The sequence below is a fragment of the Rutilus rutilus genome, assembly GCF_951802725.1.
Source record: "Rutilus rutilus genome assembly, chromosome: 7".
Lineage (NCBI taxonomy): Eukaryota > Metazoa > Chordata > Actinopteri > Cypriniformes > Leuciscidae > Rutilus > Rutilus rutilus.
This window is the reverse complement of record NC_140221.1, coordinates 30,817,809-30,833,922: the sequence shown is the minus strand read 5'-3', so window position 1 is coordinate 30,833,922 and position 16,114 is coordinate 30,817,809. Positions and strand designations below refer to the sequence as shown.

Here is a 16,114-nt window from a genome sequence, read left to right as displayed (position 1 = left end):
GACCAAAAAAAAAAAGAAAAAAAAAAGGGACCTTTACCGTCTTTCGCTTTTTGTTTCCGGTTGTGTTACAACTTCAAAGGTTCGACTGAAACCAAGATAATACAAATATATATTTATATATTTCTCTGATAAACCACCTACCTGGTCACTAACGTGTATTTAGCAACCTTGCGCTTTAAAGCTTTTGCTGTCGTACCAACAACTTATAAGTGTATAATAAACGAGTCGTATTAATATAACCAATCGGCGGACGGATTATGTTGACGGAAGTAGACGTGGAGTTTGTGATGAGATCAGAGCTAAACATACACTGTAAACTGACATATATATCAGGTTTTGATGTAAAAGCTGTTTACATTATTCCGACGAGTAACTAGTAACTCTTAACCTGAACCGGTAGTTATTTGGGCAGGGTTCTTATTCTAGATTGCCTGTAATTTACCTTATGGAAATCCATCTGTCAACGTCAAGTCAATGAAGTGCTTTTGTATAAAAAACAGTTCGGTCGTTTCGAAAAGAAACCAATGTCATTTATGCGCGCGCTTTCATGCAGTGGTGTCTGCAGCAATGTGGTCTATAGTCGTATTTGAAATGTAGTTAAATTATTTGTCAACCTCGAAACATGCTCAATTAATGACAGCTTCACTATGAATATGTATATTGTATTGTATACAACATAAATGTATTGATAGTTGATGACAGGAAGCGAACTCTGTTTTCAAAGAGATTTGTCGACATATAACTGCTTGTATAATACAGTAAATACAGTGTATTGCGATTTTATAGAGTGTTAGTCAATGGAGAAGATGTCTCCAATTCCTGTTCTTCCTCTTATCATCAACTCTTGTATGTCTGCACTGGGGTGCATTGCAACAGTCAAGCTTATTCCTGCTTTTAAGGATCATTTCATATCTGCGAGACTCTATGGCATGGACCTAAATAAAACCGTAAAGAAAGAGGTGTAAGTGATTGATTTTCTTTACATACATTATTGTGCATCAAAAGTATGCATTGCAATTTGATGTCTGAAACCTGAATTGAATTTTCTCTCCTCATTTACCAGACCCGAATCACAAGGTGTAATCAGTGGCACAGTCTTCCTCATCATTCTCTTCCTCTTCATCCCTGTCCCCTTCCTCCAGTGCTTTATGGGAGAAAAGTGTCAACGCTTCCCTCACAACGAGGTGAGCTAATGATTCCCTGATCATTAATAATAAACATTTCAAGAACTCATCAAAAGTTTGAGGTCAGTAAAAAAAATTATGTTGAAAGAAGTATTTCTTTCTTAGAAAAGTTTTCTATGTAAAATAAATGCTGTTCTTTTGAACTTTCTATTCACAAAGAATCCTGAAAAAATGTATCATGTATTCCACAAAAATCAAGCAACACAACTGTATTAACATCTATAATAATAATAATAATAAGACATTATTCTTGAGCAGCAAATCAGCATATTAGAATGATTTCTAAAGGAGTAATGATGCTGAAAATTCAGCTTTGCCATCACAGGAATAAATTACATTTAAAAACAGTAAAAAAGAAAAAAAACAGTTGTAAATGTGAATTATCTTTCCACTATATAACTGTTTTTCTGTATTTTTCAAATAAATGCAGCCTAGGTGAACATAACAAACTTCTTTCAAAAAACATTTAAAAAATCTTAATGACCCCAAACTTTTTTTACCAGTAGTGTGTTTTTTGACAAAAATGATACGGCAAACTAATTTGCACCTTAGCCTCAAATGACCTTGATACCAGAGAAACTTCACAGCCACAGTGGGAAAATCATGCATTTGTGGACATGTACAACCTTGCTAAATAATGTAGCCAAATATAAAGTAATAAAATGGCATTCATTCTGTTGCAAGATATCTATTGAAGTACTATGGTGTTACTATGTGATACCATCACTGTGATATTTGTGCACTACAGTATTCCAACATTTCCTGTACTGACATGTTTTTTGTTTTTTGTCTCCTCTTGATCAATGATATGTCCATGTTAGTTTGTGCAACTGATCGGTGCGTTGTTAGCCATCTGCTGCATGATATTCCTGGGTTTTGCTGATGATGTTCTGAACCTACGATGGAGACACAAGCTACTGCTGCCCACTATGGCCTCCCTGCCTCTACTCATGGTCTACTTTACTAACTTTGGCAACACTGTCATTGTCGTGCCCAAACCTTTCCGTGTCCTGCTGGGGATGCATCTGGACTTGGGTGAGTTTGACGGTCAGATAGTATGCTTAAATATCTGCTGCTCTATGTGTCTTGACACAGAGAGGTTGATTTTATTGCCCTTTTGTTTGATATGTAGGATATGTTGATATTCTAAGTAGTTTTTTATATGTGTTTCAGGCATTCTGTATTATGTGTATATGGGAATGTTGGCTGTGTTCTGCACAAATGCCATCAACATCTTGGCCGGTATCAATGGCATTGAGTCTGGACAAGCTCTCTTCATATCTGGCTCCATCATTCTCTTTAATTTACTGGAGCTCAATGGTGAGAGGAGGGCCTATTTTCAACATATTTTATCAGTTTTTCCACATAGATTCAAAACCATTTGTAACAGAGTTCAAGATGTAGGGAAGGAAGAGGACGGGGTCGGCTTACGGAGTCAGTGGGTGTTTTATTGAAACTCAAAGAAAAACAAACAAACAAACGCCCACGGCGCTGAGGCATAAAACTCAGTCCAGTACAATCAGTGCTGCTCCAATTCGTTCTGGCACCCTCTCTGAGCTTTCTCCTTGGCACAGTCTCTTTGTACACACTCTCTTGGTGTTTCTTTGGACCCACACGTACAACCGCACAATCTCCGCGTCTCTCTTCTTTTGGTCTCGTTTCCCAGTGGCTTTTATCCGGTCTCTCCACGCCAATTACTGATGCAAGACATTGTGTTTGTCATTCACACTTAACCCACTTACGCCGCACCTGTCTCCTGATCCTCTCTCCCGTCACAGACTTCGCTAAACCACGCCCCCCTTGCCACACCATTTTTTAGCCATTTTAAAATATGCATAATGTATATATATGTACAGTACAGGCCAAAAGTTTGGAAACATTACTATTTTTAATGTTTTTGAAAGAAGTTTCTTCTGCTCATCAAGCCTGCATTTATTTGATCAAAAATACAGAAATAAAATGTAATATTGTGATATATTATTACAATTTAAAATAATTGGTTTTCAATTTATTATACTTTAAATTATCATTTATTTCTGTGATGCAAAGCTGATTTTTCAGGATCATTACTCCAGTCTATCACATGATCCTTTAGAAATCATTCTAATATGATGAATCATTATCAAAGTCGGAAACAGTTCTGCTGCTTAATATTTTTTCATAACCTGTGATACTTTTTTAGGATACTTTGATGAATAAAAAGTAAAAAAAAAAAAAAAAGAAGCAAATGTTTTAAAAATATAAATATTTTGTAACAACAATATACACTACTGGTCAGTAATTTGGGGTCAGTAATTTTTTTTTCTTTCTTTTTTTGAAATAAATCAATACTTTTATTCAGCAAGGATGTGTTAAATTGATAAAAAGTGATAGTAAAGAAGATTTATATTATTAGAAAATATTTTTTTATTTTGAATAAATGCAGTTCTTTTTAACCTTTTATTCATCAAATATATTAGGCAGCAGAACTGTTTCCAACACTCATAATAAATCAGAATATTAGAATGATTTCTAAAGGATCATGTGATAGGCTGGAGTAATGATCCTGAAAATTCAGCTTTGCATCACAGAAATAAATGATAATTTAAAGTATAATAAATTGAAAACCAATTATTTTAAATTGTAATAATATATCACAATATTACTTTTTTTTCTGAATTTTTGATCAAATAAATGCAGGCTTGATGAGCAGAAGAAACTTATTTCAAAAACATTAAAAATAGTAATGTTTCCAAACTTTTGGCCTGTACTATATATATACACACACCACTGGTCAAAATCTTTGAATAATTAAGATTTTTTTATTTTCCCCCAGCCTGCATTTATATGATAAAAAAATTCAATACAACTGTAATATTGTAAAATATTATTACAATTTAAAAGAATTGTTGTTATTTGAATATGTTTTAAAATGTTATTTATTCCTGTGATGCACCAACTCAGAATATTAGAATGATTTCTGATGGATCATGTGACACTGAGGACTGGAGCAATGATGCTGAAAATTCAGCTTTGCCATCACAGAGATAAATGACATTTTACAGTTATTATAAATTGTAATAATATTAAAGTTTTTAAAAAGATTAAACATTTTGAACTATTCCAAACTTTTGACTATTATATGGAGAAATGATTTAAGTTATTGTTCAAACTATGCACTGCAGCTATATTCTCTCTCTCTTTGATTTATTAAATTGACCTTTGATTAACGTTTCTCTTTCAGGAGACTACAGGGAAGACCATGTTTTCTCTTTGTATTTTATGATTCCCTTTTTCTTCACCACATTAGCCCTCTTCTACCACAACTGGTTTGTAAAAACTATTGCTTTTTGATTATCTTTACCTGTGAAATGTGCTTTAGTTTAAGACAGGCCTTTAAAATACTGAAAATACTGTACTCTAAGTTATTAAGTTTGACTATCAACACTGATAATAATCTTAACCTCAACCACTTTTGTTTTTGAACAAATAATAAACCTCTACTTTGAATACCTCTCAGGTACCCTTCCTCTGTGTTTGTGGGAGACACTTTCTGTTACTTTGCTGGAATGACGTTTGCAGTGGTCGGGATACTCGGACACTTTAGTAAGACCATGCTGCTTTTCTTCATCCCCCAAGTCATCAACTTCATTTACTCCCTGCCTCAGCTGTTTCACATTATTCCCTGCCCCAGACATCGCCTTCCTAGGTGGGTTTTTACACTAACATTTTAAAATCATGCTATAACGAATATTCTTTTATTTTATTTTATTTGACCTAAAATTCTCATAAGTTCTTTGTAATCAAAGTCTTCATGCATTACAGTTATAATATACACTCACCTAAAGGATTATTAGGAACACCATACTAATACTGTGTTTGACCCCCTTTCGCCTTCAGAACTGCCTTAATTTTACGTGGCATTGATTCAACAAGGTGCTGAAAGCATTCTTTAGAAATGTTGGCCCATATTGATAGGATAGCATCTTGCAGTTGATGGAGATTTGTGGGATGCACATCCAGGGCATGAAGCTCCCATTCCACCACATCCCAAAGATGCTCTATTGGGTTGAGATCTGGTGACTGTGGGGGCCATTTTAGTACAGTGAACTCATTGTCATGTTCAAGAAACCAATTTGAAATGATTCGAGCTTTGTGACATGGTGCATTATCCTGCTGGAAGTAGCCATCAGAGGATGGGTACATGGTGGTCATAAAGGGATGGACATGGTCAGAAACAATGCTCAGGTAGGCCGTGGCATTTAAGCGATGCCCAATTGGCACTAAGGGGCCTAAAGTGTGCCAAGAAAACATCCCCCACACTATTACACCACCACCAGCAGCCTGCACAGTGGTAACAAGGCATGATGGATCCATGTTCTCATTCTGTTTACGCCAAATTCTGACTCTACCATCTGAATGTCTCAAGAGAAATCGAGACTCATCAGACCAGGCAACATTTTTGGACATCAGCTGTCCAATTTTGGTGAGCTCGTGCAAATTGTAATGCCTCTTTTTCCTATTTGTAGTGGAGATGAGTGGTACCCGGTGGGGTCTTCTGCTGTTGTAGCCCATCCGCCTCAAGGTTGTGCGTGTTGTGGCTTCACAAATGCTTTGCTGCATACCTCGGTTGTAACGAGTGGTTATTTCAGTCAAAGTTGCTCTTCTATCAGCTTGAATCAGTCGGCCCATTCTCCTCTGACCTCTAGCATCAACAAGGCATTTTCGCCCACAGGACTGCCGCATACTGGATGTTTTTCCCTTTTCACACCATTCTTTGTAAACCCTAGAAATGGTTGTGCGTGAAAATCCCAGTAACTGAGCAGATTGTGAAATACTCAGACCGGCCCGTCTGGCACCAACAACCATGCCACGCTCAAAATTGCTTAAATCACCTTTCTTTCCCATTCTGACATTCAGTTTGGAGTTCAGGAGATTGTCTTGACCAGGACCACACCCCTAAATGCATTGAAGCAACTGCCATGTGATTGGTTGATTAGATAATTGCATTAATGAGAAATTGAACAGGTGTTCCTAATAATCCTTTAGGTGAGTGTATATATATATATATATATATATACAGGCATTTACACAAAGCATTTACACCATAGATAAAGCAACAGGAAATGGTTTTCGAGAGCTTGACCTCTAAAATTGATTAATACAGGTTACAGCCTGACACAGGAAAACTTGGCATGAGCTATTCCAAGTTCAAACGGAAGGACCTAGGCAAATTAGGACAACTTATTCTGAAGGTAAAAACACACATGCCACTATCAGTATTTATCATTATAAATGGGTTTCGGACTGTTTGTTTGAAAGGAATGTTGTTGCTGGCCGACAAAAGGTCTGGGAGCACATCCTATTTGGTATTCCCTGTATAAAATGATGTTTGAATGTGATTTCCTCTTTTATCCTGTAGGTGGCAGAAATGTTATGGCTTCTAGATGTGCGTAGAGGGCTGGAAGGAGATGATGAGTTTATTGAGTGTAACAACATGACCCTTATCAACCTGGTTCTAAAAGTACTGGGACCTACCCATGAGAGAAACCTTACTGCAATCATGCTGTTAATACAGGTGAATCCCTAGTTCAGATGTAATGTGCAATACTATGGTTATTTCAATTCAAAGTGGGTTGAAACAGTAAAGAAGGTTGTGATATATTACAACCTCACTAAAATATGAGAAAGCATCATCAGTGGTTCAATGTTATTCAGTTATTCAAAGGCCCCCTAGCCATAAAGGCATAAAATGCAGTTCAAAATGCTTTACATAAAAATGATATAGTCAAATATCAACAGCAACATCACATTCAATAAAAACTAGCATAATAAAAGAAATTAAATGCAACACATACAGTATAAAATACTAAAACATATGGAGGACAAACACAAAAGTAATCACCTGCAACACAAAATACAATTTATTAAAAGCATAATTCAGTGTAACTAATTAAATTCCAAAGTAAAAAGATACGTTTTTAACTTTCTTTTTAAAACACTGAGTGTACTAGCTTCCCTAATATCTGATGGTAGTGTATTCCACAGTTTTTGGTGCATAATTCGCAAAGGCCGCATCACCGATTTTCTTTCGTCTATAGCTAGGAACCTCCAATTAGATGTTCTTAATGTTCTTCAAAGGTTGTTTTGCTAGATTTAAATAATATTATAGGTCTTACTATATTTCTTTCTTAGGTCTTGGGGAGTGCTGTAGCGTTTGGAATCCGGTATCACCTTGTGCGTCTGTTCTACGACGTCTAGAAAACTTGCGATCCTGAGAGACTTTACAACCTGCTGCTTTCATTTGGAGAACAAACTGTATCAACAGATCTTTTTTTTTTTTATTATTGTTACTATACTGCCTGTCATCTATAAATGATGGAATCTAATTACAATACAGTGTATTTCAGCACTTCTGTCTATATATCTGCATGTGAAGGGACAGTCTACACATATGCCCTTAATTTTCATTGGGACAGGAAGGCTCATGCTTAAGGATTTACAATAATTTGGGGGTGACTTGAAAAGCAGAGGTTTCTATTTTGAAAGATTATGTGAAACACTTACATTCAGGGATATTTTAGGCAGTTGGTGACATCTTTGAGAGCATTTCTGAAAGATTACTTGATAAATGTACTTATATTTTTCTGTGTCAGATCTAATATTATGCCTTTGACTCATTTGAATAAACCAATGTGACAATGGACCACACTAGCTTCTGGGAAGAAAAATATAAATTTTGTGTACTGTATTTGTACAGTATTCATACATATCCAAACACAGTATCAAACATAACCCAAACATTAACCCTAATCCATATTTGTAGTCATCTAACATGGGTTTTGTCTGTTTTCTAAATGTTAAGGGCTTCCAAATTTGATGATCCCTTCCTAAAATACAAAGGTAGCTTTTTATTTTCATGTATAAAAACCTTTTTATACTGTGCGAGTATAGTAAGTGTGGTATTGTAATGACAACTTATTGTTTCCAAAATTAAATAATTGCTTTTTATTTGTCATTGAATTAAAATGGTAGCAAATTGGCAACATATTTTTTTCCTAAATTAAATAATTAACTTTTATTTGTCATTGAATCAAAATGACAGCAAATTGTTAAAATATTGTAATGACAACTTATTGTTTCCAAAATTAAATAATTGCTTTTTATTTGTCATTGAATTAAAATGGTAGCATATTGGCAACTTATTGTTTCCAAAATTAAATAATTTCCTTTTATTTGTCATTGAATTAAAATGACAGCAAATTGTTCAAATCTCATTTGGAAAAAAAATATGAACTATTATTACGTATTAAAATGTAAGAAAAAAAGATTTTTCAGTTCCATACAGATTTATTTGTATAGAACAATGATATCGTTGAAATTCCATAGCAGGTTCATTGAAAATAGCAAAATATAGCAAGTAAAAGTCCTTTTTAGGGTCGTTAGACAGGCATTGCTACCACTGAATACAAAGTGCGATGCGGAACACTTGAAAGGGTTTAGATGTCGGAGGGAATGATCATTGTGATGTACTGCTAAGCTGCAATTTGATTGGCTGCGATTTGAACGCGACGCCGCAAAGTTGAAATGTGATTGGTTCGGTTATTTCGTGGGAAACATATAGAGGAAATGTTTGAAGTATTTACTAAAGGTGAGTTATTTCTCTATCCATTTAACAGCTCTCGATGCACTCCCTCACAAAATTTCCTTGGATGAAAACACATTTAATTATTCTCAACCCAAGCTAATGAAAAGCTACTAGTCAACAAAATGGAGGCAGAATGTTAACTTCCCTTTTGTTTTGCTAACCAGCTATGTCTCATGCTAGGTTAACAACTTTGTCCATGGTTTTATAAAACTACTAGCAGTGCTTTTGGCAGTTAAGAAATGTTCATGTATTGGAGTTAATCATTTGTGGCGCAGGTTCAAGTATGGCAAAACGCTTTCTTTAAAAAAAAAAAAAAAAAAATCAAACTGACAGCTATGCACAGATAGCTCGAGCAGAACTAACTTACAAATATCGGTCTCACATGTGACTTTACTGTGTGTTTCAGAGGACTGGAGGACCACACATTGTGCTTTACATTCAGTGCTTCATGATGCACCCGTCGGGTAAACGAGCCCCGCGCAGAGAGGAGCTGCTGCTGGAGTTGGCTTGTGAGTGGGGCTCATGTCAGGAGACGTTTGACAGGATGCAGGACTTCTGCCAGCACGTGGAGAAACATTATAAAGCTACCGTGGACAGTGAGACAGATTTACCAGGTGCGTCCAACACCTGTGGCCAGTTGCATAAACACTATGTTAAGTTTAGGCTTCTATGTTAAGATTGTCTGACCAACTTGTAGTTAATCAAGAGGTATTCAGTATTATTTTTTGAATCCAAATGATACCAATCCACTTTTTTATGTAACTGACAAAGAAAAAAAAATTAGATGACTGACTTGTAATACTAGTCTAAGTCGTTTATGTAACTGGTCACTGGAAGTGTCAGCATTGATCTGTAATTAATTTTTTGTTCTTTTTGAGCCTTGACATCATCTGTCACCGTTCATTGTCATTATATGGAGAAAAAAAAACCTAAACCAGACATTCTTCAATATATCTTTTGTGTTTCACAGAATAAAGAGTCATACAGGTTTCAACTTAAGAGTTTTTATCGTTAACTAAAACTGTTTAAAAAATGTTTTTGTTGATTTTAAAATAAAGCTAAAATAAAATGTCAATGTTAAATGGAATTTGTTTTTTAATGTTGGCAACTAACTGAAATGTGTAAGATTGTAAGTGCAAAAAATATTAAAGTAAAACCTAAAACTGAAAATACTATTTAGAAATATTTAAAAGAAATATTTAAAATGACAAAAGCACATAACAAAAAACGACTTAAAATTTAACTTAAAATAAATAAATAAAAATAATTAATTAAAAGGAAAACTGAAAATATAAAAGTAAAAGCTCATTCAAAATATAAACTACAATAGTAGGCCTATATAAAGAACAGCTCTTGTTGCAATTGTGAGATATAACACAATTAATGAGACATTTTTGTGTAAAAATGAGGAGTAAGGTTTCAGTTACAAGTTTGAGTACACCATATATATACCAGGAATAGTGTACAAAATCAAATCTGGTTTAAGGTGTTCAAAGTAGACTATTAGTGCTGAGAGGGGACCAGGAACACATGATATTTCTTATTTCTTCATCCATTTCACCAACAGTCACTGGCACACACTTATGCAATGTTCATCTATCTGTATCAATGTTACATGATCAGCAGGTGTCTGAGTATTAAGCTATAGCAAGCATCTCAGTTTTCCTCAGGTGTCTGGCAGTCAGAGGCCCTGTGGCTTCTGGCTTCATTGTCCTGGTTCACATAGACCTTAGCTTCCCTGCATGCTTTACAGATGAGGAGCATAACTGTCTATGGCGAGACTGTGGTTTCTGCTCAGTGGAAGGAGATGCGGAGCTTCTCAGACACGTGTTTTTCCATTGCTACCACACCAAGTTGAAGCAGTGGGGACTTGCTATACTCAATAGCCACAGTGATATGGGTGCCTGCTCGGTCGGCCTGCACAACCGCAACATTGTGCCTGAGGTCCAAGAGAACTTCCTCTGTCTTTGGGAGCATTGTGAGGTACGAAGGCAATCCAACATATTCTTTTTAAGTACTGTAGATGATAAATTGCATGTGGCTAGTCAAATCAGGTCAAGTACTCAGCTGATAAGTATGTTTGTATTCAGATGTCTATGGATAATCCAGAGTGGTTCTACAGACATGTGGAGATGCATGCACACTGTCTCGAGGCTAATGAAGAGAATGTTTTGTTCTGTGGCTGGAAAGGTAAGAAATGATTGTAGTCTTTTTAATATTATGCATTAAAAGGATAGTTCACCCAAAAATGAAAAATTCAGTCATCATTTACTTACCCTGAATTTATTATTTTGTTGTAAATTAAGATATTTTGAAGAATGTCTGTAACCAAATAGTTGATGCACCCTATTGAATTGCATAGTATTTTTTCCCATGCTATAATGGGAAGACTAATTAAAAAGTAAGTAAACAACTCAGCCATTTAGATATTACTGCTTTGTCACGACAAAATCAAAACTTGAAATTGCTGGAAAATATGATGACTGCTTGGGGAAATTAAAGGTACATCTTCGTGTCTGCGTCTTTGACCAGTGTGTACAAGCTTGATGACTGCTGAAAATAATAATATATTGTTTAAATTGTTACTGCCTTTACGTTAAACATTAACTTGCGTAAAAACATTAACTTGATGAAATATATACTTCGTTTTAAAAGAACATTACATAGTTAGTGTAAAAATACAAAATAGAATTGTATTTGGTCTCTCTTTTTTATGTAATGTTTATTTAAGCAGGAAAATTAAGTGTAACAGAGACATACATTTACATTTGATATATATATGATTATGATATACACTGCAAACCACTGATGTTCATGTATTATAATATGACTTTTCCAGGTATAAATATTACACTTTTAAAATTAGGCTGCCTGGTATATCCAGTGGAAACTCAAAAACAGTTGTTGAGGGGGTGAATTAAAATATCTTGATTTTTATTTGTTTAAAGTCACCATGAAATCAAAATTGACAATCCTTTTGGATGGAATATTGCTGTGTTTATTATAAATGATTTATCCATGCAGATAAATCTTTTTTCAAAATTCATATGTCCTCGTAATATTTGATCAAAATAACTTCTTGCTGTTTCACTCGGAAGATATTTACATCTTTCATATTTCTACTATCTATGAGAGTGAACCCCATGGCAGAAAAACATCTTAGTTGAATGTTCCTGAGCGGTTTCCCTTCTCACAACGACTTTCACAGTTCAGCACAGACGTTAACTTTTCCTTTCGCCTTCTAGATTGTGAGGCCTCTTTCAAGGGCAGGTTTAAGTTGCGAGAGCACATGCGTAGTCACACACAGGAAAAGCTGGTGGCATGTCCGACCTGCGGGGGAATGTTCGCTAACAACACAAAGTTCTTCGACCACATTCGACGACAGACCTCCATAGAAGGTGAGAGGGATTGTATTTCAGGTGGTACACATGCTGCAGCAGCAATAACAGGGAATCTTTATTCCTTCTATTGATCAATTTGGACTCATTTCAATAGAAAAAAAATTGCAAAAAACATTGCACCCAGTTGTTTATGTGTGCATTTGTTTGTAGGTCAGAGATTTCAATGTTCCCACTGCTCTAAACGTTTCGCCACTGAGCGGCTGCTGAGAGACCACATGAGGAACCATGGTATGGGTCTTTTTGTGTGTCATCTTTCTTAAAGGTTGAGCTTTGTTCTGCTGGATTTGACCTTACAGGCCTTTATTGCCTAGTATGGTGTGACCTGGTTGTTCTAATGATGTTCTAACCTGTTCTCTGTTCAAAGTCAACCATTATAAATGTCCACTATGTGATATGACCTGTCCATCACCATCCTCGCTGAGAAACCACATCAAGTTTCGTCATTCCAATGAGAAGCCTTACAGCTGTGATTACTGCGAGTACAGGTGAGGTTGCTTCATCACCAATGACGGTGACTCCCTGGATTTTGTGACTCCTTCTAATCTTTTAGCCTGCAATGTAAGACATGACCTGTCAGTTTGTTTGTTCATGTGGTTTTCAGCTGTAAAAACCTAATAGACTTGCGGAAGCATTTAGACACGCACAGCAGTGAGCCAGCGTATCGATGTGACTTCACTGACTGCGATTACTCCACCCGCTCCCTTTACTCAATCAAGAACCACTACAAGCGCATTCATGAGGTGTGGCCATTTGGATAGTAACTGCAACATTCGCCAATAAGAAAAAGACAACAGTATAAAACATGTCAAACAACTAAAAATGTTAATGTGCTGTTTTGCATTTAGGGAGATTACACTCCTCGCTATAAGTGTCACGTGTGTGAGCAGTGCTTCACCCGGGGAAACAACCTCACTGCCCACTTACGCAAGAAACATCAGTTCAAATGGCCGTCAGGGCACCCGAGATTCAGGTTTGGAGACTTCCTTCTTCCTTGTGGCCACCACCCATTAAGAAGTTTTCATTACTTATTTCCTCAACCACCTTACTATTCAAAAATGTTGGATCTTTAAGATTTTTATGTTTTTGAAAGAAGATTTATGTAAAAAAAATAGTCAAAAAGAGCAGTATTGTGAAATATTTCCTTTAATGGCTAAGTTGAATTTTCTGCAGCCATTACTCCAGTCTTCAGTGTCAAACGATTCTTCAGAAATCATTCTAATATTCTGATTTGGTATTTGAGAAACATTTATGCAAATGATCAATGTTGAAAACAGTTGAGCTGCTTAACATTTTTGTGGAACCCATGGCTGCATCTGAAATAGCATACTCCCTTGAGTAGGTACTTATTTTGAATAAGTAATTATGTTGCGACTGCCAAAAAAGTATGTTTTATATAGTATGAATTTGTGTAGTATGAATGTAATCCAGACGTACTACATTCGCCATGTTGTCACTGTCATGTGACCTACCAGCGTCTGTTTTGTCACTTCATTGCCATTCAAAAAACCTCTCCTGTGGCCTCATGGGCACACTTCAGAATCATCAGGGTACTTCATGCCTACACTCTTATGAATACTATGAATTCAGACATACTGCTCTTGTCACTGTTTTGTTTTTCATAGCAGGGATGGATGTGATTTTGGATGCAGCCCATGATAAAAAAAATTCCAGAAAGCTTTGATGATCTTGATAGTTCAAAAGCACAGCATTTATTTGTAATCTTTTGTAACAATATAAAAGCTTTTCCTGTCACTTTTGATCAATTTAATGCATCCATGCTGAATAAGTTGAATAACAATTTATTTAAAAAACAACATAGTGATCGAAAAATTTGAAGTAGTGTAACTAACGGTAGATCCCATGGTTGCCATTTAATTCATATTAATTTCATGTTCATTTTATTTTGGGTTTCCAGTGGACAATAAACCTTACCCGTCGAACCTGACTACGATCTTTTGCACTTTGCCAATCCCTCGTTTCAGGTATAAAGAGCACGAAGATGGATTCATGCGTCTGCAGCTGATCCGCTATGAGAGCGTGGAGTTAACAGAACAGCTGATGCGGGAGCGGCAGGGCGAGGGGGACAGCAGTGAGTCCAGCCAGCAGAACGTCCAGTCCGGGGAAGAACTGGAGGAGACCATGGGGGGAAATACAGAGGCGGGAATAAGAAAGGAGGGAGCAGAGGTCTGTAGGACTCAGGAAAATGCAGAAAGTGTGTTCTTGGTGTTGATGGCCGGCACCTCCTCAGAAACAGACTCTACGAGGGAGGGGTCAGTGATGTGTCAGTTACAGGACACTGCCCAACAGCTGGGCATGGAGGTGGTTTAACACCACTTCGGATTACTGGAGCTCCCTAAGGCTGCTGTGTCTGGCAATAAAAAGGGACATTACGACATTCCTTTTAACTCTGTGACAATACTCACTGTACTATGAGACTAACAGGGGACCAAAGCTGGATAAGAGTGTTTTACCTTGATCACCTTGAACACTGCACTGAACAGAAAAGATCACGCTAAATCACAAGTTAGCTCTGGGGATCGCTTAAAGCAGGGGTGTCAAACTCAGTTCCTGGAGGGCCACAGCCCTGCAGAGTTTAGCTTCAACCCTAATTAAACACACCTGATCAGCTAATCAAGTCCTTCAGGCTTATTTGAAAACTGCAGGTGTGTGTGTGTTGAAGCAGGGTTGGAACAAAACTGTGTAGGGCTGTGGCCCTCCAGGAACTGAGTCTGACACCTGTGGCTTAAAGAGATGATTCACAGGGTCATTTATTGACCCTCATGTCATTCTGACACTATATTATTTTGTCTGGCATGAAACAAAATAAGGTGTTGTTAAGTAGAGTGTTTGAACTACCTTTTTCCATTCTATGAATATTAATAGTAATTTATACTGCCAAGCTCCAAAAAGGGCAAAAAAGCATCATGAAATTATATTAAGTGTGGTCCATATATAACTTGTACGTTATATTATAAGTAGTTATAAGTGCTGTTTTCCCTTTTTGGAGTTTGGAAGCGCAAGTTACCTTCCTTGCAAGTAATTTAAGGTAATAGACACACACACACACAAACACACCTCTTATTGTGTTTCACGGAAGAAGGAAAATACAGGGTTGGAACAACATTTGGGTGATTAAATGACAAATTATTTTGGCTGAACTATCCCTTTACATTTCACTGTCTGGGTTTGTGAGGGAGTGAGAGAGAAGAGGGTAAAGGGGAATGGAAATGTTTAATCCTACTGAACAATTTAATCAGCTTTCTTTGACTCTTCAGGTTCAGTGTTAATGTGAAAGGAGAAGGACTGATCACCTTGGAGAAATCTTTACAGTGTGTAGTTTTAACTAATAGTTGAATTGGAAGTGCTTCTGAACTTCAAACTGACCAACACCCGTTTAATTTATTTTTCAACTTTATATGGAGATCAGAAAATCTGCAGAAAGACACCTATTCCTGACACTTTTCTATCAAAGTAAAAAGTAGTTTTAAAATAAATAAAAAAATAGTTTTGACCTTTCATTAAGACACACCTTTTCCATTGCCGTTGAGTCCTAATAATCTAATTGAGAAGGAAAACTATACTAAATGATTTAATTTTATTTGAAATAAACAATGGCAGTTATTTCAGTACATTTTTGTCCTATTTGTTTTGTTTTTCTCCAATTTAAACATTTACATTTGCTTACAGCAGAAATTATTTCTTGCTCTTCAAAGGTTTCAGATCATGGTTTTTTTTTTTAAAGGAATGAATACTTCTATTCAGTAAGGATGCATTCAATTGATCAAAAGTCTCAGTAAAGACAATGTTACAAAAGATTTCTATTGCAAATAAATGCTGTTACATTGAGTTTTCTATCCATCAACAAATTCAGAAAAAAATGTATCAAGCTTTCCAAAAATATA

At 36.1% G+C, this 16,114-nt stretch overlaps 2 protein-coding genes across 4 annotated transcripts; both read left to right on the top strand.

Moving 5' to 3' along the window:
* The first annotated feature begins 93 nt into the window (after window positions 1-93).
* Window positions 94-7,874, top strand: dpagt1 (dolichyl-phosphate (UDP-N-acetylglucosamine) N-acetylglucosaminephosphotransferase 1 (GlcNAc-1-P transferase)). Its single transcript, XM_084413393.1, has 9 exons — window positions 94-961; window positions 1,064-1,184; window positions 2,006-2,219; window positions 2,358-2,504; window positions 4,408-4,492; window positions 4,684-4,872; window positions 6,331-6,418; window positions 6,586-6,741; window positions 7,359-7,874. Exons 1-9 carry the CDS (start codon window positions 798-800, stop codon window positions 7,422-7,424), a joined length of 1,230 nt encoding a protein of 409 aa, XP_084269519.1. The 5' UTR covers window positions 94-797; the 3' UTR covers window positions 7,425-7,874.
* Window positions 7,875-8,736: 862 nt separating this feature from the next.
* On the top strand, window positions 8,737-14,682 carry hinfp (histone H4 transcription factor). 3 transcript variants are annotated; one of them, XM_084415020.1, is made up of 10 exons: window positions 8,737-8,814; window positions 9,218-9,425; window positions 10,565-10,794; window positions 10,902-11,001; window positions 12,057-12,209; window positions 12,363-12,440; window positions 12,577-12,697; window positions 12,814-12,952; window positions 13,058-13,182; window positions 14,195-14,682. In XM_084415020.1, the coding sequence occupies exons 2-10, from the start codon at window positions 9,260-9,262 to the stop codon at window positions 14,538-14,540; spliced, it is 1,458 nt and encodes a 485-aa protein (XP_084271146.1). In that variant the 5' UTR covers window positions 8,737-8,814; window positions 9,218-9,259; the 3' UTR covers window positions 14,541-14,682. The 3 variants fall into 3 exon arrangements, with proteins under 3 accessions (XP_084271146.1, XP_084271148.1, XP_084271147.1); XM_084415022.1 differs by lacking the exon at window positions 8,737-8,814 and adding an exon at window positions 8,997-9,092; XM_084415021.1 differs by lacking the exon at window positions 8,737-8,814 and having other exon boundaries at window positions 9,127-9,425.
* The last annotated feature ends 1,432 nt before the right edge of the window (window positions 14,683-16,114 follow it).

Bases quoted from the DNA above. Each gene is read 5' to 3' on its own strand.
- dpagt1 (XM_084413393.1), top strand. From the start codon at position 798: ATGGAGAAGATGTCTCCAATTCCTGTTCTTCCTCTTATCATCAACTCT. The intron at 962-1,063 runs GTAAGTGATTGA...CTCATTTACCAG, and splicing joins AAAACCGTAAAGAAAGAGGT to ACCCGAATCACAAGGTGTAA. The intron at 4,493-4,683 runs GTTTGTAAAAAC...AATACCTCTCAG, and splicing joins GCCCTCTTCTACCACAACTG to GTACCCTTCCTCTGTGTTTG.
- hinfp (XM_084415020.1), top strand. From the start codon at position 9,260: ATGATGCACCCGTCGGGTAAACGAGCCCCGCGCAGAGAGGAGCTGCTG. The intron at 10,795-10,901 runs GTACGAAGGCAA...GTTTGTATTCAG, and splicing joins GTCTTTGGGAGCATTGTGAG to ATGTCTATGGATAATCCAGA. The intron at 11,002-12,056 runs GTAAGAAATGAT...TTCGCCTTCTAG, and splicing joins TTTGTTCTGTGGCTGGAAAG to ATTGTGAGGCCTCTTTCAAG.